Source organism: Podarcis bocagei (assembly GCF_964188305.1).
Source record: "Podarcis bocagei genome assembly, chromosome: 8".
NCBI classification, from domain to species: Eukaryota; Metazoa; Chordata; class Lepidosauria; order Squamata; family Lacertidae; genus Podarcis; species Podarcis bocagei.
In genome coordinates this window covers 6,023,836-6,048,004 of record NC_138133.1, presented here as the reverse complement: position 1 = coordinate 6,048,004, position 24,169 = coordinate 6,023,836, and the positions used below count along the sequence as shown (strand labels likewise).

Here is a 24,169-nt window from a genome sequence, read left to right as displayed (position 1 = left end):
TTAGCTACTTCTGACAAAATCAATTAATGGCAGAAAGGTTGTGGTGGGGGAATCAGGGCCGACCTGAGACGTTCAGCTGCTTGAAGCAAAACAGAAAATGGTGCCTACCTGCTGAAGCCCAACTCCTGTCCTGAGGGCTGGGGGGAGGGAGGAGTCCAGAGAGGAGCAGTGCAGGATACTCCTTGGGACCTAGATCTGCCCTCCCAAGGCCCCCCCAGTCTGCCACCTGAGGCAACTGCCTCACCATGCCTCATGGGTGGGCAGGGAGGGGGGGGGAGAGAAATGCTTTATTTTTTTAGCTATGAAGAAATTGCATGCTCCCCAGCTTAAAGTGAGACGGCTTCTCAATTGCTAAGACCCTGCATTCCTCTCTGGCCCACAGCAAAAGCGAAGGAGGAGCAGGGAGAGGAGAAGGTCCAACAAAAGAAGAAGACCAGGGAGCTGAGAGTAATGGATCCGAAGATTGCACAGAATCTTTGTGAGTAGTATGATTTAGTCAAAGTGTTTGTGGTACTAAGGGAAATTGCAGAGTGTGCTTGAAAGGCTTAGGGTGTATTAGTCAGTGGAAGTCTGACTGGAGGTTTTGTGCTTCTCTTTGACTGTGGCAGCCATATTTCTGGGCTCCTTCCGCATGCCTTACGAGGGAATCAAGGATGCCATCCTGGAGGTGAATGAAACTGTGTTGACTGAGTCCCTGGTGCAGGTGAGCAAAGACTGGAGCATTTGAGACACTCCCCCCCCCCTTTCAACTTGTGACCACCATATGTCAGTAATTAAAGCCTGCTTTTGCTATCCATGACTGGGGTCCTAGCAGTTGATAGCCACATCATATGCATTCAGGTTTGTGGATCACAATTTGTTTCAGGCCCTGGTATAAAAGAGAATGGAGACCATACTGCAATGTGAGCCCTTTCTATTTTAATGCTTGCCATGCAAATTCTGTCCAAAAGGCTGTTGAGGAAATATTTGCCATAATGTTCTTTCTTCCTTGAGTGGGGAGGTACCCACAGCCTGGAATAACTCACTCTATTCTGCCCCTTTGAAGAAGATTCCTTAGCCGTGACAGGAAGTGCCAGTTGTCTCCTAGGTCCAGTGTGGTCATTTTGCCTAGGAGTCCCAGTGCGAGCAATTTCCTTCTCTTCTCTCTCAGAACCTGATTAAGCTTATACCAGAACCAGACAAGTTGAAGATGATAGCAGAAATGAAAGAAGACTATGATGAACTAGCTGAGCCCGAGCAGTTTACAGTTGTGGTAAGTGAGCTGCTTTTGCCTCTAGAAAAGTGCAGAGGGAAAGCATATTTTTCTGAGAAGAAGCTGCTGAACATGACATGTTCAGCATAACATGTACATGACATGGTTTTCTTCATGTTCTTTCTCCAAACTTCATGTGTCCCACCCACTTTCCAGAGATTTCTCTGTTACTTCCATGCTGTACACTGTTGTATGTGAGGACTGACAAAGTCCTCTGTGTTCCCTGTTATCTGGACTTCTAGGAAATGGAAAAAAATATCAGAGGGCAGTGGAGGATATGTATCTGGTATTGGCTCCCTCCACCCACCCACCCACCCACCAAAACCGTGGCTACTGCATAGGGGTCATTACTATTTTTTATCCTTGCCCTCCAGGCATCTGATGCCCTAAACTGGGAGAAAAGTAAGATTTGGTAGTCAGGCAGACACATTTGCCAGGAAGCACCATTTCCTTGTCCTTGTTGGAGTGTCCTACTGAAAGCCACAGCTAGATAGCACCTGGCTCAGCAAACAAGTAGTGTTGCTTTTGGCTTTGAAAGAGAATTTGAAGGTTAGATGCATCCGTGCAATGCCAGGGCAAGGACAGGAGTCCTAGCAACAAGTGAGCAATTTCTGTTATGAGCCTGTGTGTTCCAAGTAAGACATAATCAAGGACAAGCCAGAAAGGTTTAGATAGTACAAGAAGTTCCTCTGAGGAAACACTGACTTTGACATTTTAGTCTCTAGGACTGAGTACTGCAAAGGTCATAGATACAAGAAGCAACAGAGCTGGAGCTGATATTTCTCTGAGAAAACCAGACCTTGCTAAAGTCAAACTGTTTCTTAGTTATCCTTCCACAATGTTCATCCCGTATTCAGAATAAAAGTTGTAGTTCCATTTATTTCAGTCTTATGGAGCAGTTGCTGCCATACATCCTAGACTGGATCCTCAGAGCTGGATACTATAGACTTCTGAAGGGGAAAGGTTCTTTTTCTGTTTTCAACATGCACTTTTTCTACAAAGTAACGCCATAACTTTTTCCTCTCTTTGTTTTTATTTGTAATAATGGCAGGGAAAACCAGAATGTTTAGTCGCATGGGTTTTGCAAGCTCCTTTAAAGCCAATTAATATTCTTTGAGAATCACAGTGTATGTGCTGCATTGAAATTTTTTTTTATATTAAGCTGGTGTCGAAGTGTTCAGCACCATACAAATTCCACAAAATGGATCCTGAAGAAACCACAATTGCTGATAAATATCCTTTCTCTTCTTTCCCCTCTTCTACAGACCACCTTGGTTCCTTGTCATCCTTGTCTTCCTTTTCCTCCATCTGTGCATGACAGTGTTATTCTGTCCCCTTTCCTTCCCAGATTAGTACAGTTCCCAGTCTGAGGCCCCGTCTCAATTCCATCCTCTTCAAGCTACAGTTTAATGAACAGGTGGAAAACATCAAACCACAGATAGTTTCTGTGACAGCTGCCTGTGAAGAGGTCCGCAAGAGTGAGAGCTTCTCCAACCTGCTCTCCATCATCCTCCTGGTGGGCAACTTCATGAATTCTGGCTCCTCAAATGCTGATGCCTTTGGTTTCAACATCAGCTTCCTCTGCAAGGTGAGCTTCTACAGGCAGAACCTCTGCAGACAGAGCTGTTCAGGTCATCCTGACTTTACAAGCCGCTGACATATTTTGGGGCTGGGGGAGAAGCAACTGATGAATGGCATTCATCATATTTAACAGAGCTCACAGTAGCCTGCTTTCTCCACTATTAGCTCCGAGACACAAAGTCAGCTGACCAGAAGATGACTTTGCTGCACTTCTTAGCTGAAACGTGTGAGATGCGCTATCCTGAAGTGCTGAAGTTTCCTGATGAACTCATCCACGTGGAGAAGGCTTGTCAAGGTATTTTGGGGCCGGTGTTTGTGCATGCGTTCTCTGGCTGCAACTTACCATCTCAGGCTTTTTAATATGAAAAAGGGACTCGGAGAGGCAGAGCATTCTGCTAAAGGCTCCTAAAGGTTTGCCCTTTTCAAACATCTTTGCTTGTGCTTCACTTTGCCTCTCAACAACTGTTCAGGGCTGCAGTTTTTTCTTTTATTTTCCAGGGCTGCTGCTTCTCCTTCACAATAGCACCCCAGCCTGAGATCCCGTTGTGAACCTTATTTAATTGTTATTTTTTTACATTTCTGTCCCAGTTTCTTCCATCACGGACCCCAAGGTGACATACACTATGTCCCCAGGCAATCACCCATCAGGGCTCTGACCAGACCCAGACCTGCTTAGCTTCAGCAAGGTTGATTGCCTCGTGGGCCTTGGGTCCATACCCAGGGACTGTGATGATATTGCTGTGCCCAATAACCAGTCACATTGGGCAATGTTCCTGCAAGTAATTGAAACCACTTCAGGGTGAAAGAGATGCTTCTTGTATCAAATTGCCCACAGTAAGGTGGTGAGTTTGGGCAGCTGCCTACCAACCAGGCAGTGCAGGTGTTTCCTTGCCCATAATTCTACCACTTGTGCCATGCTACTGGTAAGATGAACAGACATTTCACTCTTATTGAGCCTTATTCCACCACCAAACATCAGGAGAATTATAGCCTGCAGGTAAGGCATGAGGGTTTTTGGGGTGTGGGGGGGGGAGTCCGTTTTGGCTCAGCCTTGGTGTATTCCATTTTGGGAGGCAAAAGGTGGTCTTAAGATGTGGGTGGTACATAAGCCGTAGATACATCCTATTCTGACAGTGGTCAGCTAGATGAATTTGGGAAGCTCACAAAACAAGGCATAATAAAGGCTACAGCCCTCTTCTCTTCATCCCCAGCATCCAGCCACTGGCAGAGTGCAGCTGAGGACTGTGTTTACAGTATAAATCAATCCGGGTCATATCAGACATTTTGACTGTCTGTATGAACCAAGCAACCCAGGTTCTTTATTTATCACTTTCACTTGTGTTAGGGGAAAAGAAGGACATTCTGAGCATGATGGCAGGAGAATTGTCGTCACAATCACTCTGCTGTCCATCTGTCCTGTCTCCCATCTCTCTTGCCTTGGCTGTATGGGTTGCTGCTGTGGATTGAGAGTCAGTGCCTAGCACGGAAGGAAGGAGAGGGAAACAGAGCACTGGCCATGGATGTTCATTTTGTTCAGTGATCAGGAGCTCCCAGCTGCCTTCCGGGCTCATTTCCCTATTTATAAACACACATTTATCCTGCAGCTAGCTGCCATCAGCTGCCACGCTTTCCTTTGGCACCCTAGTAAATGAAGCGCTAACGTTCAGCCCAGATAAAACATGCTCATAAGGCTGCCCTCATTAGACCACCTACCTAGGTGTAAATTCAGCAGGACTTACTTTTTTGAGTGGACATGGTTAGGATTGTGCTGTTAAGTCTCGGAATGGCTGAGCATGAAAATTAGTATTAAATTTCTATTTCACTCTTCCAAAGGAGAAAACAACGAAGTAGTAAAAATAAATCAATCAGGAAGTCCCTGGTTCAAATCTTGCCTGTGTGATAAACCCATTAGGTGACCTTTGGCAGCCACTTTCTCTTTTCTCTCCATCCCTGCCCCTCCTCTGGTGTGGGGATGATGGAAATGATGAAGGATCATGCAAGGTGGCCGTTAGCAATGCAGCAAGACAATGATTTGTGATGGGGTTTGAACACTTAACAGCCCTCCTGTCACAAAACAAATACAAATACTAGATAACAGTGCTGGTCACTGATAAAATCTTATGAATCTTAGGGGTGTTTACAGATGTACTTAATTTAGCTTTATGAGAATGAGCTGCAGCAAGCCTCGGGCTAGTGCACAGCTACTCTTTTTCCAATGCAGCTATGAGGAGGAATTTGGAAGCTTTCTTTTCCATTTTCGATTAATCACGGTTTGCTATGTTATCTGAGTCTCAACAAATGGTGGTTAATCTTAGTTGGGTTTAGTTAAAAGAAGAAACACCAAGCCACAGTTTCTTGTTTTTCTTGTCTTGTTTTCTTGTTTGAACTAACTGGATTAACTTTTAGGGTTTGGGGTGACACACGAAACTGAAGTTAAGTGAAAGTGTGATTTAGTGTTATGCCAAAACACCTTCCCTGTGTTTAGGGGACACAAAAACTGCTAGAAGAACCTTTTGTTGCAGAAGCTGATTTGTAGCAGAAGTAATAATTAAGGTGTACCTCCTCCTCCCTTAGGCCAGTGCTGTTTTTCTGCTTCCTCCTGAAGCTTAATGGAACCTGGAGGTGGGGAGAAGAGAAAGGGGTCCCTTAGGGGTCCCTTACCTACAGAAATCAAGAGCTGGCACCACGAAACTTGCAGAATAATTCAGCCAGGTTGGGAGTGGTGAGAATGAATGAACAGCAAGGACCAGTGGCTTGACTTGATGATGATTATTTATTTAAATGTAAGCTAAGCTTACATGGGGTCACGAAGAGTCGGACATGACTAATCGGCTAAACAACAACAACAAGCTAGGCTTTAATAATAAAGAAAACTGTAACAAAATAGCATAACGAGAGAAACAAAATACAGCAACATGAGGCAAGTCTGAGGCAAGGAACAAGAAGAGACAGTTGCTGCTCCTTAACTGACATTCTTAACTGTCCTTCTTAACTGACACTGAAGGGAGGGGCTGATTCTGGAGCAAAGCACACAAGCCCCCTACTATTATGGCAGCACCCTCATGGGTGCCGCATTTCATGCCCCCCACCTCTGCCAGAGAAGCGGTGCCAGTATAGGTGCCCATTTCCTGCAAGATCTTGACTTGATATTAGGCTGTTGGGAATAGGATGTTAGAGTCGGTGGGTCATTGGTCTGGTTCTGGAAGACTGCTGTGATTATTTCCCACTTGGAACGTTTTGCTCTCTTGACTGTTTCTTGCTTATCTCAGAGCTGACTGGTGGACACATTTCCTTTAAGAGGGCATTTTTATATGCATCCCTTGAGAATAATGGATAATGTCGCTTCCCCCATGTACTGTTACAGAAATTATCCCTCTGTGTGATTCCTTGTTCATTCTGTTCACCACATCACCCTGTGTGCTTTTAAATGGTTGGGGTTTCTTTTGTTTTAACAGTTCTTACTTTTTTCTATCCCAGTCTGGTGAGTTGGGGAAACCACTTCCAAGGAGAAGTCCCTAATAGCTAGCCCTGCCTTCTGGTCTGATGGGTGGGAATATCCTGAAGTTAAAATTAAAATGCCATCCTACTTCCCTCGAGAAATTACAGTGAGCAAATTCCTTGTTTTCTGATTCCTCTACTCCTGCTTTGTCTTCCCTCCACCCCAAAGTTCCTGCAGCCGATTTAGGGAAAAGCCTGGACCTCATGAAGAAACAGATTTCAGACTTGCGGCGCGATGTTGACAAATGCCCCAGTGCTACAGAAGAGAAGGATAAATTTAAAGAGAAAATGACGATATCCTTCAGAACGTTGTGAACTGGGAATCCCTGAGAACAGCATGTAGAATAAGGAACTCTATGTGTGCTACTGGGGAAGCAGCCCTTTTGGATTCTTTCCTCATTTGAGGGGGGCACTAATAAGATACAACCAAGGGGAGCTTCCAGGAAGGCTCTCTTCTCCAAAGTCACAGACAGTGACTGCACAGTTGTGATCACATGGCTGTACAGTGGTACCTCGGGTTACAGACGCTTCAGGTTACAGACGCTTCAGGTTACAGACTCCACTAACCCAGAAATAGTACCTCGGGTTAAGAACTTTGCTTCAGGATAAGAACAGAAATCGCGCGGCGGCAGCGGGAGGCCCCATTAGCTAAAGTGGTGCTTCAGGTTAAGTTTCAGGTTAAGAACGGACCTCCGGAACGAATTAAGTTCTTAACCCGAGGTAGTTGTTGTTTATTAAATTAATAGCTTCCCCAATCCCCAGTTTAAAAGACCATAGATAGTTTAATAAGCCCAAGGCCTGGGAGAAGAGGAATGTTTTTACCTACAGATATGCAATGAATGCTCCAGGCCAGCTTCCCTGGGGAGAGCATCTCACAAGCAGGGAACCTCCATGGAAAAGCCCGTTCTTGTGTTGCCTCCCTCTGGCCTCTCATGGAGGGGGCACACGAAGAAGGGCCTCAGATGATGATTGCAGGGTCCAGGTCAGTTCATATGGGGAGAGGTTTTGGTGGTGTTGGGGAGGCATTCTGTACCTAAGGGACCTCTTCGATTACCACAGGGTTAGTGCATGCAATGACAAGGTCTGGTCCCAGATTTATTTATGGCTCAAATTGGAGCAAGCTCAAACTTACTTAATACTTTTCCATGTGTGTCCAGCTCATTTTGTTGGCAGTAGGACCAGATTTATGCTACCTAACAAGATACAGTGGTACCTCGGGTTAAGTACTTAATTCGTTCCGGAGGTCCGTTCTTTACCTGAAACTGTTCTTAACCTGAAGCACTACTTTAGCTAATGGGGCCTCCTGCTGCTGCCGTGCCGCCGGAGCACGATTTCTTTTCTCATCCTGAAGCAAAGTTCTTAACCTGATGTACTATTTCTGGGTTAGCAGAGTCTGTAACCTGAAGTGTATATAACCTGAAGTGTATGTAACCCGAGGTACCACTGTACTATCCTTTGGAGTCTCCAGCTATGAGTATGGGAGGGTTCTACAATACATGGGTGGGTGCTGTCAGGACTGATGGCACTAACTGCTTATAATAGATAATTCTTAGTGAGCAGATGATAGGCAACCCTGCGCCACAAAGCAATGCTAGTCATTGGGTGCGTGTAGAACTCTGAATTGCAGGTGGGTTTTTTGGGGGGGGCGTGGAGAGAGAAGTTAGTTGGTTTGAAACAGAAATACAGGCAGATGACATGGAATGGGGAGAGCAGCTGAGAACACCGAGGGTCACCTGCAGATAGAGCTCTTTTGTTAAACTTAGATTGTACCTCCACTCAGCAACTGTGATCTTTGACTCAAGTCTTACAGCTTTGTTAAGGAGGCTGAGGAGCAATATGAGAAGCTGCGGATGATGCACTCAAATATGGAAAACCTCTATATGGAATTAGGACAGTATTTCCTGTTTGACACCAGTAAAATATCTTCTGAGGAGTTCTTCACTGATTTGCACAACTTCAGAATCATGTTTTTGGTGAGCATCCCCTCTGGCCTGCTAAGCTGCATACAACCCTCTGCTCATGCAAACTGCTTTGCTTGTGTCTGACTTGTGAAAGCCCACCCAGCGCCGTGCCTCCAGCAGCACATGAAACAGTGCCTGGTGGGAGACAGCCCCCTCTCATTGCACGAGTTTTTCATTTTGCCCTTATTAGGCCTTTTGCAGAGATTTTGGTGGAGGTGTTTTTGAAATGTGTTTGTACACTAGAATTGCTACTCTTGAGGCTTCAGCTCCTCACCTAAAGGTGTGTGTGTGTGTGTGTGTGTGTGTGTGTGTGTGTGTGTGTGTGTGAATGCCTATTCAGATAATAAATGTTGTTCAATGTGTTTGCATTGCAGTTATACAGCCAAATCTGCTGAGAGATAAAGCATGCCAAAGGTTTTTCTTTTTGCATATTTTTTTAAAGAGTTCTGGTCAGACCAGAAGTGTAATGTGGGTTTTGGTGCAGTAACATGCATGTGTCTGTTTTCATCTGAGATGTTGGAAGGCATATGGCAGCATTGTGTCCAGTAACTAGCATTTACTTCCTATGAACTTGGAGGTTTCATTTAACTAACATAGCTAAAGCTGTTAGTAGACCCAAGTTACACAAACCTGTTGAATTCTTCTCTCGCATTGTCCTAATTCTTTTCTTGAGCTATCTTTTATGTCATTGAGAAAGAAACATCAGGTGGACATCCTTGCCATAACTCCCCCGTAGTCCATCTTACCAGCCAACTGTGTCTGGTTTTCAGCAAGCCGTAAAGGAGAATCAGAAGCGGCGGGAGACGGAAGAGAAGATGCGTAAAGCTAAGCTTGCCAAAGAGAAGGCTGAGAAGGAACGGCAGGAGAAACAACAGAAGAGAGAGCAACTGATAGATATGAATGCAGGTAATGTAAAGCAGCTTGGTGGTAAGAATAGGGAAGAGGGGACCGAATGCAAAACAGAGGGACTTGGCACTGAAGTCTTGAGTGAATACAGTAACAGATCCTGGCCTACTGATACTGATTTCCTAACAGTGCCAGTGGATTTATTCTATAGTTGTCTCAGTGGATGGAAAGCTATTTTGAAGGGGGCAGAGTCATTGCAGGAAGGAGGGTCAGTGCCTCCTCTCCCTTAAGGATCCCATAAAAGTTCTTTTGGATCAGACCCAGAGTCCAGCATCTTGCTTGCAACTGTGGCCTTCCAGTCTCCTTGAAGAGATAAGGAGGCAAGAACCCTCCACGCACTGTTTGCCCCCTAGGGGTACTGCCACTGCACATGGAGATTCTATTTAGCCCTTATGGCTGTGTGCAGGGGAAAAGGAAGCCAAACTTAAGCCCCTTTAACTGACAGGCACATCCCTAGTTATATACCAATTTGCACCTCAATCATAGAAGTTTTCAGTAGCAGCAGCTCTTAGGTTTGTGTCTTGAAATCTGAAGAGGCTCTTCATACTTGGCACAGGCCTACCCTGGACGCACTTTGGAAGTGAAATGAGATTAAGTAATATTCATGGAGTCACATTTTGATAGCCTCAGCGTGTCTTCAGCTGGGTGTAAATGGGGTGGGAAACTGTGATGGACCACAGTTTTCTGGTCCATTTCCATCATATCTACATGAAGCAAAATGACTCTACATTTATGATTCTCTATGTACAAGTTTAATGCAACTTTCGATATAAAAGTGCTTTCTGTGCAGGAATTTTCTGGTTTAGTGGGCTTTGTTCATCAGCATGGTATGCTTAAATGATTTCTTTTGGTGCTTTCTTCCTCTTCCTTTTCCTTTCAGAGCTCAGTTTGATTTTGCTCCTTTCCTTTTCATGGTTTTCCATGGCATTTAAATCCTGTGGAATCCCTTCCAGTACTTTGCCTCACTTGTCTTCTTTCAGAGACGAGTAAAAACTTTGTTTTGCCAAGCCTTGAGAGCTAAGCTCTTTGCTTACTGCCAGGGCTTTGAATTTGTTCTTATGTATGTTTCAGCTTGCATGATGGTCTATGCTCAGTTTTTCCTCAGCAAACAGCTTTGAGAACACTTTGTAAATAAATAAATAAATAGGGCTAGATAACAGCAGTACCACTTTAGCCCAGGATTATTTAAGACAGTAGTTCATTATAAACAAGAAAGAGTCTTGTAGCACCTTAAAGAACAACAAATTCATTATGGCTTAAGTTTTTATAGATTAGGGCCCATGTCATCAGATGCATGAAGTGCTATACAGACTGTTTGCATTTTATTGCTCTTTGACTCCACTGAACACCATTATTTCTCTCTACACCAAAGTGTGTGCATATATACACTTGCCAACTGAGGAAAACATTTTATATGTCTGATGAACTCTAACCTATGACAGCTTCCACCAGGGATAGCCAATGTGGTGCTCTCCATATGATGATGGGCTCTGTCAGCCCCTACCAGCATGGTTAGGGGTCAGAGATGATGGAAGTTGTGGTCTAACAACATCTGGAGGATGTTACCATTAATGATGATCTTGGCCCATTGGTCAGAGTATATAGCCTCAATTCTGGAGGATGACGGGTCTTCCACCCCTGTCTTTCTCCACAATGAAGTTGTTAATCTTTAAGATGCTACAAGCCTCTTGTTGTTTTTGTTGCGGTAAACTAACACAGCTACTCCCCCCTGAAAGCGTAGGGTATTGTAATGGACCCTGGAACTATGGACTGAGCCCACTTTGCTTGACTTGCATGTCTTGCAATTGAACAGCAATTGTGTGACTTTATAGTACTAATTTACCCCTTTTTAATGCAGCAGTCACATATCTAAATAGATAGCATTTGTTAATTAGAATCCTATCTAGATCTTAGTTTCTAATTGCCTAGATGCTTAGAAGGCTTTAATGAAGGCCCTGCGTCAGTTTACAGTTCTGATTCATGCCTCCAATATTAGCGCAAGTTTTCCAAATGCTGGTTCTGATTGCCCAGCCAAGTGACCGTCTGCTAATCTGTGTCTTTCCAGAAGGCTTCCTTGCATACAGACACAATCCTCTCTTAGCTACCAAAAACATTCCTTTGTTAGAACATATGGACTCAATTACTACCCCTGTCTGCTTATTTCCTGTCTCCCGCAATTTCCTGCCAGTTACCCCTGCCTTTGAGCAACTCGAAGTTGTGCTGAGTGACATGGCTTATGGTTCTCCTCACATTCCTTCCCCCTTCCCCCACAATTTTGTCTTGGATTACTGTGGTGAAACAGTGCTGTGAGTAATATATAAGCAGAGAAAACAGCCCTGGCCTAGTGAAAGAAGGATGTGAGGGAGATGGAGGGCCCCCATAGTTCTCCCTGAACCACCCCCAATTTGCCTGAATTATTTTGTAAGTTCAATGGTGCCAGCTCTTGATTTCTGTAGATAAGGGACCCCTTTCTCTTCTCCCCCTCTCCACATATTTCACTAAGCTTCAGGAACAAGCAGAGAAACAGCAGTAAGAATTAAGGGGTACCTCCATCTCCCTTAGGCCAGTGCTGTTTTCCTGCTTCTTCCTCAAGCTTAATGAAACACAGAGGTGGGGAGAGGAGAAAGGGGTCCCTTATCTACAGAAATCAAGAGCTGGCACCATTGAACTTACAAAATAATTCAGGCAAATTGGAGGTGGTTCAGGGAGAATGAACTGCATGGACCAGTGGCTTGACTTGATTATTATTATTATTTATTTAAATGTAAACTAAGGGACGCAGGTGGCGCTGTGGATAAAAGCCTTAGCGCCTAGGGCTTGCCGATCGAAAGGTCGGCGGTTTGAATCCCCGCGGTGGGGTGCGCTCCTGTTGCTCGGTCCCAGCGCCTGCCAACCGAGCAGTTTGAAAGCACCTCCAGGTGCAAGTAGATAAATAGGGACCGCTTACTGGCGGGAAGGTAAACGGCGTTTCCGTCTGCTGCGCTGGCTTGCCAGATGCGGCTTTGTCACGCTGACCACGTGACCTGGAAGTGTCTCCGGACAGCGCTGGCCCCTGGCCTCTTAAGTGAGATAGGCGCACAACCCTAGAGTCTGTCAAGACTGGCCCGTACGGGCAGGGGTACCTTTACCTTTACCTAAACTAAGCTTTAATAATATTTGGGATGCGGTTGGCACTGTGGTCTAAACCACTGAGCCTAGGGCTTACCGATCAGAAGGTCGGTGGTTCGAATCCCCGCGATGGGCTGAGCTCCCGTTGCTCGGTCCCTGCTCCTGCCAACCTAGCAGTTCAAAAGCACGTCAAAGTGTAAGTAGACCAATAGGTACCGCTCCGGCGGGAAGGTAAACAGCATTTCTGTGCGCTGCTCTGGTTTCGCCAGAAGCGGTTTAGTCATGCTGGCCACATGACCTGTAAAAACTGCGGACAAATGTAGGCTCCCTCAGCCAGTAAAGCGAGATGAGCGCCACAACCCCAGAGTCGTTCGCAACTGAACTTAACTATCAGGGGTCCTTTTTAAGCTTTAATAATAAAGAAAACTGTAGTAAAATAACATAAAGAGAGAAGCAAAATACAGCAACATGAGGCAAGTCTGAGGCAAGGAACAAGAAGAGACAGTTGGCCCTTCTTAACTGACATTCTTAACTGTCCTTCTTAGCTGACAGTGAAGGGAGGGGCTGATTCTGGAGCAAAGCACACAAGCCCCCTACTATTATGGCAGCACCCTCATGGGTGCCGCAGTTCATGCCCCCCACCTCTGCCAGAGAAGCGGTGCCAGTATAGGTGCCCATTTCCTGCAAGATCTTGACTTGATATTATGCAAGCGTCCCCATGTTCCACAGTTGGGAATAGGATGTTAGAGTCGGTGGGTCTTTGGTCTGGTCCTGGAGGACTGCTGTGATTATTTCCCACTTGGAACGTTTTGCTCTCTTGACTGTTTCTTGCTTATCTCAGAGCTGACTGGTGGACACATTTCCATTAAGAGGGCATTTTTATATGCATGCCTTTTAGCTGTAAAGGAAACAAACAACTATCTGACTTTTAGAAGACATCTGAAGGCAACCCTGTTTAGATAAGTTTTTAATGTTTGATTTTTTTATCGTGTTTTTAATATTCTGTTGTGAGCCACCTCAGAGTTGCTGGGGAAACCCAGCCATATGGGTGGGGTATAAATAATAAATTATTATTATTATAGCTTAGCAGGTTGAATATACAGATATAGGTCAGGTGTAGCAGGTTATTTTTGCCAGCAGGTGGCGCTGTGGATAATGGATTCAGACCCACTGAAAGTACCCAACAGATGTTCTAGTGTGATTTTGTAGGTTTATGTTTAGCCAGGAGCTGTTGCCACGGAAACCAAGATTTGCAGGGCGGCCTGTGAATTAGTGGTTAACGCTTTCAGCACCAGGCTCACTGTGGATGGGAGCCGGGGATGACAACAGTGGAATTAAATGAATTAGAAACATTTGTGCTCCTGCAGATAATGTAATCTTTGGGCTCTCCTTTTTTCAGCAGACATATTTGCAGGGCCTTTGTTTTCCGGCAAGGATGTTAGAGGGACCATCTCCAAATCTGGCTTCATGAGTTTTCATTCACAAAACTTTAATGGCTGCAAGAGCTTTTGCTTCTGCCATGTTTCCTCTCACCCCTCATAATGTCTGTAGAAGGTGTCGCTGGTTTCCCTTCTTCCTGTGAGAAGGGATACCAAGCAAAGGCACAGCCACTCAGTTCCCCCCCCCCCTGCACCTCCTTTGCACTGCTTTAGTGAGGTGAGCTGAGCTGCTCGTCTGGCAAGAGAGGATCATGGCAGCGCACAGCTTCTGCCAAAGGAACGATGCAGGGGTCTCCCTTGGCACATGGTTTTTGGGCCAGGAGCATCCTTGTTGCTAGGGGAAGGCGATCAGTTGAGACAGGCCAGCTAATCTCCTTAGGAGCCAGAGAGCTGCTGAAAGCGAAAAGGAGATTAATGGGAAATGGATGGCACAAAAGCCCTGGGGGTGCTAATCACATCAAGGCAGCAGAATAGCCCAGTAGCTGGACCCATTAAAAGCTGCTGGGAGCCTGCCAGGAAGCCCCCACCCCCACTGCAACATGTGTGTGAGAGGGTGGAGGGAGTGGGGGTGGAGTTGCCTTTCAGAGGGATTCCTCCCACGCCTGTCTTTAGGGATGGACGGACTAATCAATCTGTTATTTTATTGCATTTTGCTTTTCTTTTTTTATCGCAAATCATGTGCTGTTTTAGTGTGTGTGTGAATTAGGTCAGTTTCCTTTAAAACGGTGACCAGAGTAAAGGCTCCTCCATCCCTGCCTGCCTTGCTATTGCGGAGGCAGGGGAGGCCTGAGCCATTCCTCAGCCCTGTAGTGGAATAACTGGAATGAAGCGAGGAGAGCTGCGATGGGGAGTTACATCTCAGTTTTTGTGCTGATAAAGAAGGAATTTATTTCCTCTTATTAGTAGAATAGAAAGCATGATTGCTGAAGGCCAAACCAGCCGTGCTTGCCAATTCAGTTAAGAAGCTGGGGGGGGGGGAGCCCGTGAGTGACTAAAGGAAAACCTGCCCCTTCCCTAGCCTGATCTTCTCAGAGTTTGCTGCTTTGAGACATTTTCTTCCTGCATTCTCACTTTGATGTGAGTTATTAAAGCAGTGAGGTAAGGCAGGGGAGGAGTGGTTTTTCTCATCTCCCCTTCCCAAACCTTTTAACGTAAAAGTTAACACTAACACAGACCAGCAGATATGGTTCTGAATCTAATGTGCAGCAGAATTGTTTTTGGGATTACAGCTCTACATAGTGTGAGTGCCTAGTTTAATATTTCCCCTTGTTATAAAAAGAACTTACTCCCCATGTCAGTTAGAAATCACTTTGAGAAGCATTTTAGTGTGGCTTTCTCCCTGACATGTCAGTTTCCCACATATATAAAGTTCTTTTTGTTTGTTTGTTTACAAGGGAGTGCATTCAAATATACATTCCATCCTTTCCCCAATGCCTGCACCCTGAGCCAGAAAATATTTCACCTTGCACTATTTGATGGGAGCCTGGTGGGTGATCTTCCCATGCGCTCCTTGTACAGGGGTCTTGGGAAGCGGTATTCACCTGATACACACTGTGGGAGGGCTTGGTAGATGGTGCCATCTTTTGCATCTGTCAGAATGTGAAGGCAATGTGAGTCACCTTTTCTTTTTTCTTTTTCTTTTTGCACTTTGCAGAGGGCGATGAAACAGGAGTTATGGACAGTCTAATGGAGGCCTTGCAATCAGGAGCAGCCTTCCGTAGGAAAAGAGGACCACGCCAAGGTATGTTCTGTTAGGCCCAGAAGTCTGATCCTCTTGTTGATCAAACCTGAATTGTATGGAAGAAAGATGAAACTTCAGTCATGCCTAGAAGGAGTTTAACTCACCAAGCACTTGTTTTTGGTACGATGGCAGCTCACAGTTTTCTGTCTTTGCCATTCTTCTGAAATTGTAAGAGCCAATTTGATTTAAAAAAAATTAGTGTTAGTCTTCAATCTGGCAGCTAAAAAATCCTTTGCTTATCTTTGAAGTTCAGTGAGTGACCTTGGGCCAATGTTCAGTATTGGTTGTTGGTTTGTATTTATTTACAACCTTATGAAGCATTTTTGTAGCGGGTACAACTGAGACCAGCTTCTTCACTTCAGAGTGGGTATTTGAGATTCGGGGAAAGACCAGACTTCTCTAACTCACCCATCAACCTTGATGGGTTTCACAGCTCTTAAATGCATACCTGTGGCAATGATTCGGTAATTAATCTGCTTATAGATGCCTTTATGCCTGAAGTGGTAAGATGTTCTATGAAAAGAACGTTTGGGAGAGCATTGGCAAAAGGATGCTTGCTCTGTTTCCATGCCAGGACTGTTCATTTGTCTCAAACTCCTTTTCCCTGCCTGACTGTTGCTTCCTCTTAATAGCCAGATGGTCTACAAGCCAAAGGTACACCTTGCAGCTTCCTGGAGTCTATAAGCCCTGCGAAAAATCTGGAGCACTTTTAGCTGGTTGACCCTATGGAGGAAAGGACATGTAACATGGGGCAATGTGTTAAAGAGCTCTTATTTAGCATCACAAGTTCAGTGAGCAGCTCAAGTTGACTAAAATATGCAGTAATTACGAGATGAAATCAATAGTCCCAACACTATTTAAGCTATTAGGCACTCCCTGGTTCTTGTGGTTCAATTTGACATTCAGAGTACAGACAATTTAAAAAGAAAGTTTGGATGACTTCACCACTTTTTCCTTTTAAGTCTCTCTCGTTACTACAAGAAGCCTCTGGGAGAGCTCATGTCCAGAAGGGCTGATTTTCACATGATTTCTGACAAGAAAAACCACAATTTGCTGATTCAGACAAAGCTGCTTGGTGCAGTATTATATTTAATGCCCCATTAAAATACAAGATAACAAGATTGTTCATGCTTTTTCTGTAAAATGAAAGGTCTTCCTTCATGGTAAATAACTTTCTCTCTCTCTCTCTCTCTGTGTGTGTGTGTGTGTGTGTGTGTGTGTGTGTGTAGACATTTTAAAGAATTTATTTACAGGAAAAACATGAAATAAGTGTAATCAGTATGTGTAATAAAAGTGTCCTTTCACTGATACTTTATATGTACCATCTCGCCACACACACACACACACACAAATATAATATGTCTTTCCATTAACTGATCATTGGAATGTTATATTTAATTTAATAATGTGAAGTAAGAATTTGATAATATGCAGGTCTTTAGAAATTGATCAATTTAAGTGCTAAGTAATTTTGTTAAATATATTAAAGCATGTTAGTTTCAAATTCTTATGGCATTCTGAGGTTAGAAATGGTTATGTATTTGAATAGTAATTTTCTGAAGAAGCAGACATTGCAAAACCCTATGAGTTAGGCACTAAATAGAAATAGTTCTGTATCAGTCGTTCCTCAGTTTCACTTTGATGCAGCCAAACTCACCTGAGGAGTTGTAGATAACTTGCAGAAAGTCAGTCAAAGCAACCCAGAGCAGATAACGGAACAAAAATGACTTATTTTGTTACAACCTGCTGCATCATAGATAATTAAGTTGAAATACTAAGATTTAAACTGCAGTACTAAGGTTTAAGCTTTTTTGTCACCTTTTGGGCCAGTGGGATCAAGCTGGATATAGATTGTGCTTCACAGAGCAAGAGAGTCTTCACAATGATCTGCCTTTGCATTATGGCAGGGAGGAAAGGAAAAGAATCCCTAAGGCAGGGAAACGTTGAATGAGCTGGTCTTTTGAATAGGTAGGGCAGAGTTTGGCCCATTTCACATGCCACAGTAAGCCAAAGTAGTGAATCTGTATTCAAGGTTTATCCTGTAGTTAGAAACTGTGATTGCAGTTGGGGAACCTTCACTATGATCCCTGGTTTGAACAACATGCCATGTCAAACCTTGGTTTAGCTGCTGGCCTGTGCTGAGCCCGGGGAGGAGCAAAGCAGCCGCAGTCTCCTTCTTGGAATAGCAGCAGCTGCAATAAGCCTGCCACATTCACTTTATTAGAGTGTTTTAAGGTGGGTGGCGCTGTGGTCTAATCCACTGAGCCTTGGGCTTGCCAATTGAAAGGTCAGCAGTTCGAGCCTCTACGGCGGACTGAGCTCCCGTTGTTCGGCCCCTGCTCCTGCCAACCTAGCAGTTTGAAAGCACACACACACACAAAAAGTGCAAGTAGATAAATAGGTACTGTCCGGCGGGAAGGTAAATGGCGTTTCTGTGCGCTGCTCTGGTGTCGGTGTTCCATAGCACCAGAAGCGGCTTAGTCATGCTGGCCACATGACCCGGAAAAACTGTCTTCGGACAAACACCAGCTCCCTCGGCCTGTAAAGCGAGATGAGCACCGCAACCCCAGAGTCGTCTGCGACTGGACTTAACTGTCAGGGGTCCTTTACCTTTACCTTTAAGGGCTTTTTAGGGTTAGAGTTGGACTTAAGTTGCTCTGCACTTTTTCAGCAGTCTTAAGGAGAGAGCTAAGTCAGCAGGCAGGGCATGATCTCTCAGCAGCAACCAACCTTTAAGAGGGGCCCATGTGTTGAACAGAGCAAGGGTTGAAGATCCATGCAGTACTGGTTGAATTCTTACAATATACCAATCTGCCATTTAAAAAGCTTAAATTTGGGTTGGTGTGATGTCTGAATGGAGCCACTGTTCATTCACTGCTGAGTATTACTTGAAATTCCAGCCAGTTTCTGTGTTGCTCCATTCTGCAGATGTGCCACATATTTCTGTCTATACAAATAATAAAAATGGAGAAGTGTTCTCGTGCTACAGGTGGCACTGCAAAAGACAGTGTGATGGCTTACCCAGGAGATCCGTGGAAGGACAACCGGAACATGCTGCCCTCCACCCCTGTGCACACATTGGCCCTGCTCCGCTGGCTCCTCTAACTGCCAGCCCTGGCGCCCTTACTGCAGAGATATAGATGGCCAGTCTGGACAGTTTGGGGACCTTAGGCTTCTCCAGCTGCCACTGATTAGGATTAAGAGTCAACATGGCAGGAGGAGGAGCTAGAAAAGATGGAAGGTGACCACCCACACAGGTTAGGATGAAGAGTCTGTGCAGATAAATGGTGGTTGCAGCATCAGATGCCCAGGCCAGCTGGCAGTCTCTTCTGGCCTCTTCCCTGTGCTGCTTCTTCCTCTCAGCCAATTTCAACCTGGCAAAAGGCACTTCTAGGTGCAGAGGTCCCTTGGGCCTGTAGTGACAAAGATGTATAGGAGTAACCCCAAACTGATTCTGATTTCTCCAAAGCTACTTCTCTTTTCTGCTTCAGCCCAGTGGTGAGACTTGATTTCCAGGTTCATGTATGCTCAGAGCTATGAAATTAACAGGAAGCATCTAAATAAGTAGAGCACAGGTGTACTGCTGATCTCTCCAAAGGGTTTTGCTACTCTTTCACTGGAATCATCTACGGCTAACATCATGTGCCCTCAAAGAGAAATTGAGACAGCCCCTCCTCATAAAGATTTGGGGGCAGGGAGGGATGCTACATCCTATCACTGCCACAGAGTAACTGCTGATCAACACAATTGGCTCTGATCTTTGACTTTGCTTTCGCTGACAAGCAGCTGTCGCTATTCAGTGGCACTGGCATATTCATGCTAGGATGTGAAGGAATGAAAAAGCGAATAGCCCTTTGTGGGCTCCACTGAATAGCTTAAGTAGTTATTGTGGGATAAGTCAGCAGGGATATTGTTCCTGCTAGTTCATTAAGAAAGGCCTGCCAGTTGCTGCCGTCTGCAGGGAGGGGAATGCACAATAGCCTTGTGTCTGTCCCCATGCAGCTTGCCTCAGTGATAGTCCTACAGTCATGGTTTCAGCCTGATTCAGACAGCCCTTCTGATTTTGATTACTCATCTTGTCATTGACGTCCACAGCCCTGACATCGTGCAGACCATCTGCTGTTGTGGTGATGGAGTTCAGATAATGAGGTCATTCCACTTCCTTGATCCAGCTCCTTTTGTTTAGTCTCCATCTGAAAGAAAAACCATAACACCAGAAGCTCCACCCACATGGTTTAGACCTAGTTATTTCTAAGACAGGTGGTGAATCTGGTCTGTAATAGTACTTAAGGTTGTAGGTGAGCGCTCCCAAGATGGAGTGCTCCATACAAAGGGTAGGAATCCCTTCACATAGAAATCTGGCATGTTAGGGAGAAGAGCATTTGTTCATAGAAGCCCCTGCGCCCTGCAGTCTGAAGTGGTACAGCCTGGGTATTAATTTTTAACCTCTGAGAACTAAAGCACAATGTAATGGTTCTGTGCTGACTTCGTTGCAGGGGGGAAATGACTTTATCACCTGCTTTGTTCACATGCTTTGGCAGTCAGTATGGCACAAGCTCACGCTTTTGAATTGTGGGTCTCTGGCTGTCCCCCTGCTCCTCATATTGATGGAAGAATTAGGGACCAGTCAGCTGCGAAAGCCTGAACTGATCAAACGTACACAAGGCCCTGTCTCTTGCAGTATCTTATGGGTCATAAGCCCCCTGTAAATACATACAGAGCCCAGGTTCTCTGGAATTGTGCGGAGGGGTTTCCTGTTGCCTCTGTTCTCTTGTGGGGAAGGCAGTCAGAGCTTTCGCGCATCCTGAACAGGTAACCTGATGGGCACTTTTTTTATTTCCTCGCAGCAAACTCTGTCCTGTCCCTTTGTGAGGTGGAGGAACACACACCTGAGCGGGTAACCCATGGGCATGTGGATGTTCTTTCCTCCCACTCCCCTCCATTTGTGTGTGACGTCCTCGTGTGCTGCAGGCAGGAAGTTTGGAAGAGGAGATTGGCGTTCAGGCAGCCTCCCCTGCTGGGTTCAGCAGTCTGCCCAGAACTGATTGTCTTTGGGTTTCCAAATGGGTCACCTTGAGTACATGTGACTCACTATAGTTGGTCCCTTTGAAGTGTGGATCCTTCCTCACTTCTGTCTTGGAGTATGGGCCTGCCCTGCCCAGGACAACCTTCCTGGTTCTCCTGGCTCCTTCCGAGGCTGTTTCCTTGCTGTCTTTCTCCTCACCCTCCTCCCTCCTTGTCGGCATGTGCAGTGTTCCCAACTCCAGTACTGCAGTGATCCATCATCCAGGCAATGCAGCTGGCTGACACCTCTACGTATTCCTTTTTGTCTTTATTGCTTCGTATATTTACGACCCTGAGCTCTACCAGCTCTACGGCTATAGGAAGCATTTCTCAGGGTTTGCCCTTCAAGGATAGTCCTAGTACAACTTGGTAGGCAGGCACAAGCAGATGACAAGGAGCATTTTCTTTGCCTTTAGAATTGTCGTTCTTCTGCCAGTTGCATGTTCCCTTTGCATGATGTTCAGGTGTTTGCTCTAGATGTGACACCAGAAGTGTGCCCTTTCTTTCCGTGTCTGGTGAACTGAACTCTCCATGGAACTGCAGCATCTCAGGTCAGCAACCAGAGCTGCCACTTGGTTCTCCCATGGTTGTCTTTGCTTCTGCATTCTTCTTCCCAAACCCTGGAGTTTTCTCTACACTTCTGTTAGTGATCAGGTTTATGGGCACACTCATGTGGTACAGTGCCATAATGTAAAAGTGTGTGTATGTTGCACAAGTTATAATCTTTGTGTTGAATGTTTTTTTGCCTGTCTTGGCAGGCCAAAAGTGACCCCTCCAGCTTTCCAAATCCTCCTTAACCTTCTCTATGACTCCAGTTACAGATAGGTAGCCGTGTTGGTCTGCCATAGTCAAAATAAAAAAATTCCTTCCAGTAGCACCATAAAGACCAACTAAGTTAGTTCTTGGTATGAGCTTTCATGTGCATGCACACTTCTTCAGATACACAGATACTTCAGATGCACACGAAAGCTCATACCAAGAACTAACTTAGTTGGTCTTTAAGGTGCTACTGGAAGGAATTTTTTTATCTTCTCTATGACTGAACCTCTAGCCACAGTCCCTCATGATGCTTAGGGTTTGTGATCTGTATGATCTCCAGTTTCAAGAGGTATCTTCACAGCTTAACAGCTGCTTTGGTATCATACCCAAAACCTGAGGTGCCCATACCTTTCTTTGCAGCAGAAAGGCAGTATTGCTTTTTTGTGACTGTAATAGGTTCAGGCATGGGACATTCTCTGTTAATTGTCCTTGTCAGAACTCCAGGTGGAGCAGAGGGAAGAGGGTTTGATTTCATTGACCAAAGCCTGTTAGGGGTCAGCCTGCATGGCAACAGATACCAAAAATCCAGACAAGACGCAATAACCTCCAGGGCGAGAGTGTACTGACATTATCAGGCGGTTGAAATGTGATGATATGAGCTAGAATCTATCCATATTTATAGCTTGGAAGACATCCACTTCTCTACACAGTCTGTGGCAAAACATGTGTCTCAGGAGTGTCTCTTCTGAAACAGGTGATTGTGCCCCTTCCTAGAAGTAACGTGTTCTAGGAGACAGTCCTACCAAGTGGTTCGTGTTGCACAGAACTGTGTGTATACGCAAGTGTTTTGTCTCTTCAGAAGACACAGTCATTAGCAGAAAGGCTTCATTTCAGAAAACACTCTTGAGCTGTGTTTTTCTCTGAGAACCACTTTTGCAGAATCAGTTTGCTGTATCCCCTTTTAAGCTATGTAAGCCCTTCTAAATAAAATAGGACAAAATGGTGTCATTCGCTACAGCCCTTTCTCCAGTCCACAAAGCCAGAAGTCTTGGTTTTTGTGAAGATTGGGTCAGTTCTTACTCATTTTCCAGGCCAATAATTCCAAAACATCAAAGTGCTTGAATATACATAGTTTTATAGTTTTGAGGTACAAGAATGTTTTCAGCTGGTGCTGGAAAGAGTACAGTGGAGACGCCTGCTTGATCTCCCTAGGCAGGGAGTTCCCAAGTGCAGGTGCTGCCACACTAAACAATCAAGTTCATTCAGGTGCAGAACAGGCTTTGTTTCTACCAATGGAAGCGGTCGAGTGGTGATAAACCTTTAAGTCCAAGTGCAGGCAACCTACTTGGGGAAGGTCCACAGCAAGGGTCCTCAAACCTTTTAAACGGGGGGCCAGTTCACTGCCCCTCTGACACTGTTGGGGGCCGGACTATAGTTTGAAAAAAATATGAACGAATTCCTATGCACACTGCACATATTTTATATGTAGGGCACAAAAAACAGGAAAAACAATACAATATTTAAAATGAAGAATGGTTTTAATCAGCATAAACTTATAAGTATTTCAATGGGAAGTATGGGCCTGCTTTGGGCCCCACTCACTTCACATAAACACCCGCCTTATAAAAAGTTCAGCCCCTGTCACATCAACACACCCATGTACTCTCTCTGGATAACCTCCAGCCCCCTCCAAAAGGCGCATCCCCTTCCCACCAGTTCTGGCTCAGAAAGTGGATTCTCAATATCTCCCCCCGCCCCCCCAAAAACCCCCCAACACACTTCCGCCTTCCCAAACCTCACCCTACAAAACTAGCATATTCATAGTCGATGGTAGGGGAGATCTCTTGGAAGCGCTATGCTAGGCATAATAGGCAAACTCAGCCCTCCAGATATTTCGGGACCAAAACTCCCATCATCCCTGACCACTGGTCCTGTTAGCTAGGGATGATGGGAGTTGTAGTCCCAAAACATCTGGAAGGCCGAGTTTGCCTATGCCTGCACTATGCAATTTGCTTTGCAGCCAAAAGCTTTTTTTTAAAAAACCACCCACAGATCTTGAATTAAAGCGGCTGCTGCTTAAAAACACCTCGTATTTGAGACGCGTATTTTCCAACGACTTACAAAAAAGTGCATTTAACAAAGCCACCTCCTCCTCTTCCTGCCCGCCTTCCTCATGATCTAACCATGATCTTTGCCCAGCAAGCCCCACATAGAGGAGGAGTTTCGTAACTGGGATTGAGAATGGAGAAGGAAGGAGAAGAGGGAGGTCATCTTCCCTGAGTTGGACTGGGCTCCGCAGCTGCCTCCTCCTGCGCCTCCGCCCTACGGTGTCTGGGCCGAGTTCTTTGCTGCAGCTGGCTGAGATCCGGGGAGACCCATTAGACAGCAGCGGGTTCTGCAGTTGCTGGCCGGGCCGGGTTCAGGACCCTGGCAGGCTGGATGTGGCCTGGCCTGCGTGCCGTAGTTTGAGGACCCCTGGTCTACAGTCTTATTTTTTTCAGCCTACAGTTGTTGTCTGTGCTTTCAACAACTACTGTTTAGTGAATGAGCACTGTTAATTAAATAATTATCACTGACTGGGTACCTTCTGCATTTCATTCCACTCTGACCTCACTGTTTCAACGCCTCCCCGTACCCCAATACATAAATATCCTTGTAGCTGAGGATAGCAGACGTCTGATGAAGTGAGCTGCAGTCCACAGCAGCTTGTGCTGTAATAACTTTGTTAATTTTGAAGGTGGTTTTGCTGCAACAGAGTGGAAACAGCTGCCCCTCTGGAAATGGCTGCACTGGTGTTACGTTGCTCACATCCTTACTGTTGGGGTTGATTGAAAGGATTATGTGGAGAGGTTGGGTGGTA

The 24,169-nt window shown here is 45.3% G+C and overlaps 1 protein-coding gene across 2 annotated transcripts in view; it reads left to right on the top strand.

Annotated features, from left to right (window-relative positions):
- Positions 1-24,169, top strand: part of LOC308593683 (protein diaphanous homolog 1-like) — an 81,782-nt gene that overhangs the window by 55,910 nt on the left and 1,703 nt on the right. Inside the window, exons 18-26 of one of the 2 annotated variants that reach the window (XM_081206213.1) lie at positions 383-478; positions 609-703; positions 1,151-1,252; positions 2,601-2,840; positions 2,999-3,128; positions 6,501-6,642; positions 8,142-8,304; positions 9,063-9,198; positions 15,400-15,486. In XM_081206213.1, coding sequence (XP_081062339.1) covers positions 383-478; positions 609-703; positions 1,151-1,252; positions 2,601-2,840; positions 2,999-3,128; positions 6,501-6,642; positions 8,142-8,304; positions 9,063-9,198; positions 15,400-15,486 — 1,191 coding nt within the window. Of the gene's footprint in view, positions 1-382; positions 479-608; positions 704-1,150; positions 1,253-2,600; positions 2,841-2,998; positions 3,129-6,500; positions 6,944-8,141; positions 8,305-9,062; positions 9,199-15,399; positions 15,487-24,169 lie in introns of those variants that run through there. The other variant, XM_081206212.1, reaches the window with a different exon arrangement.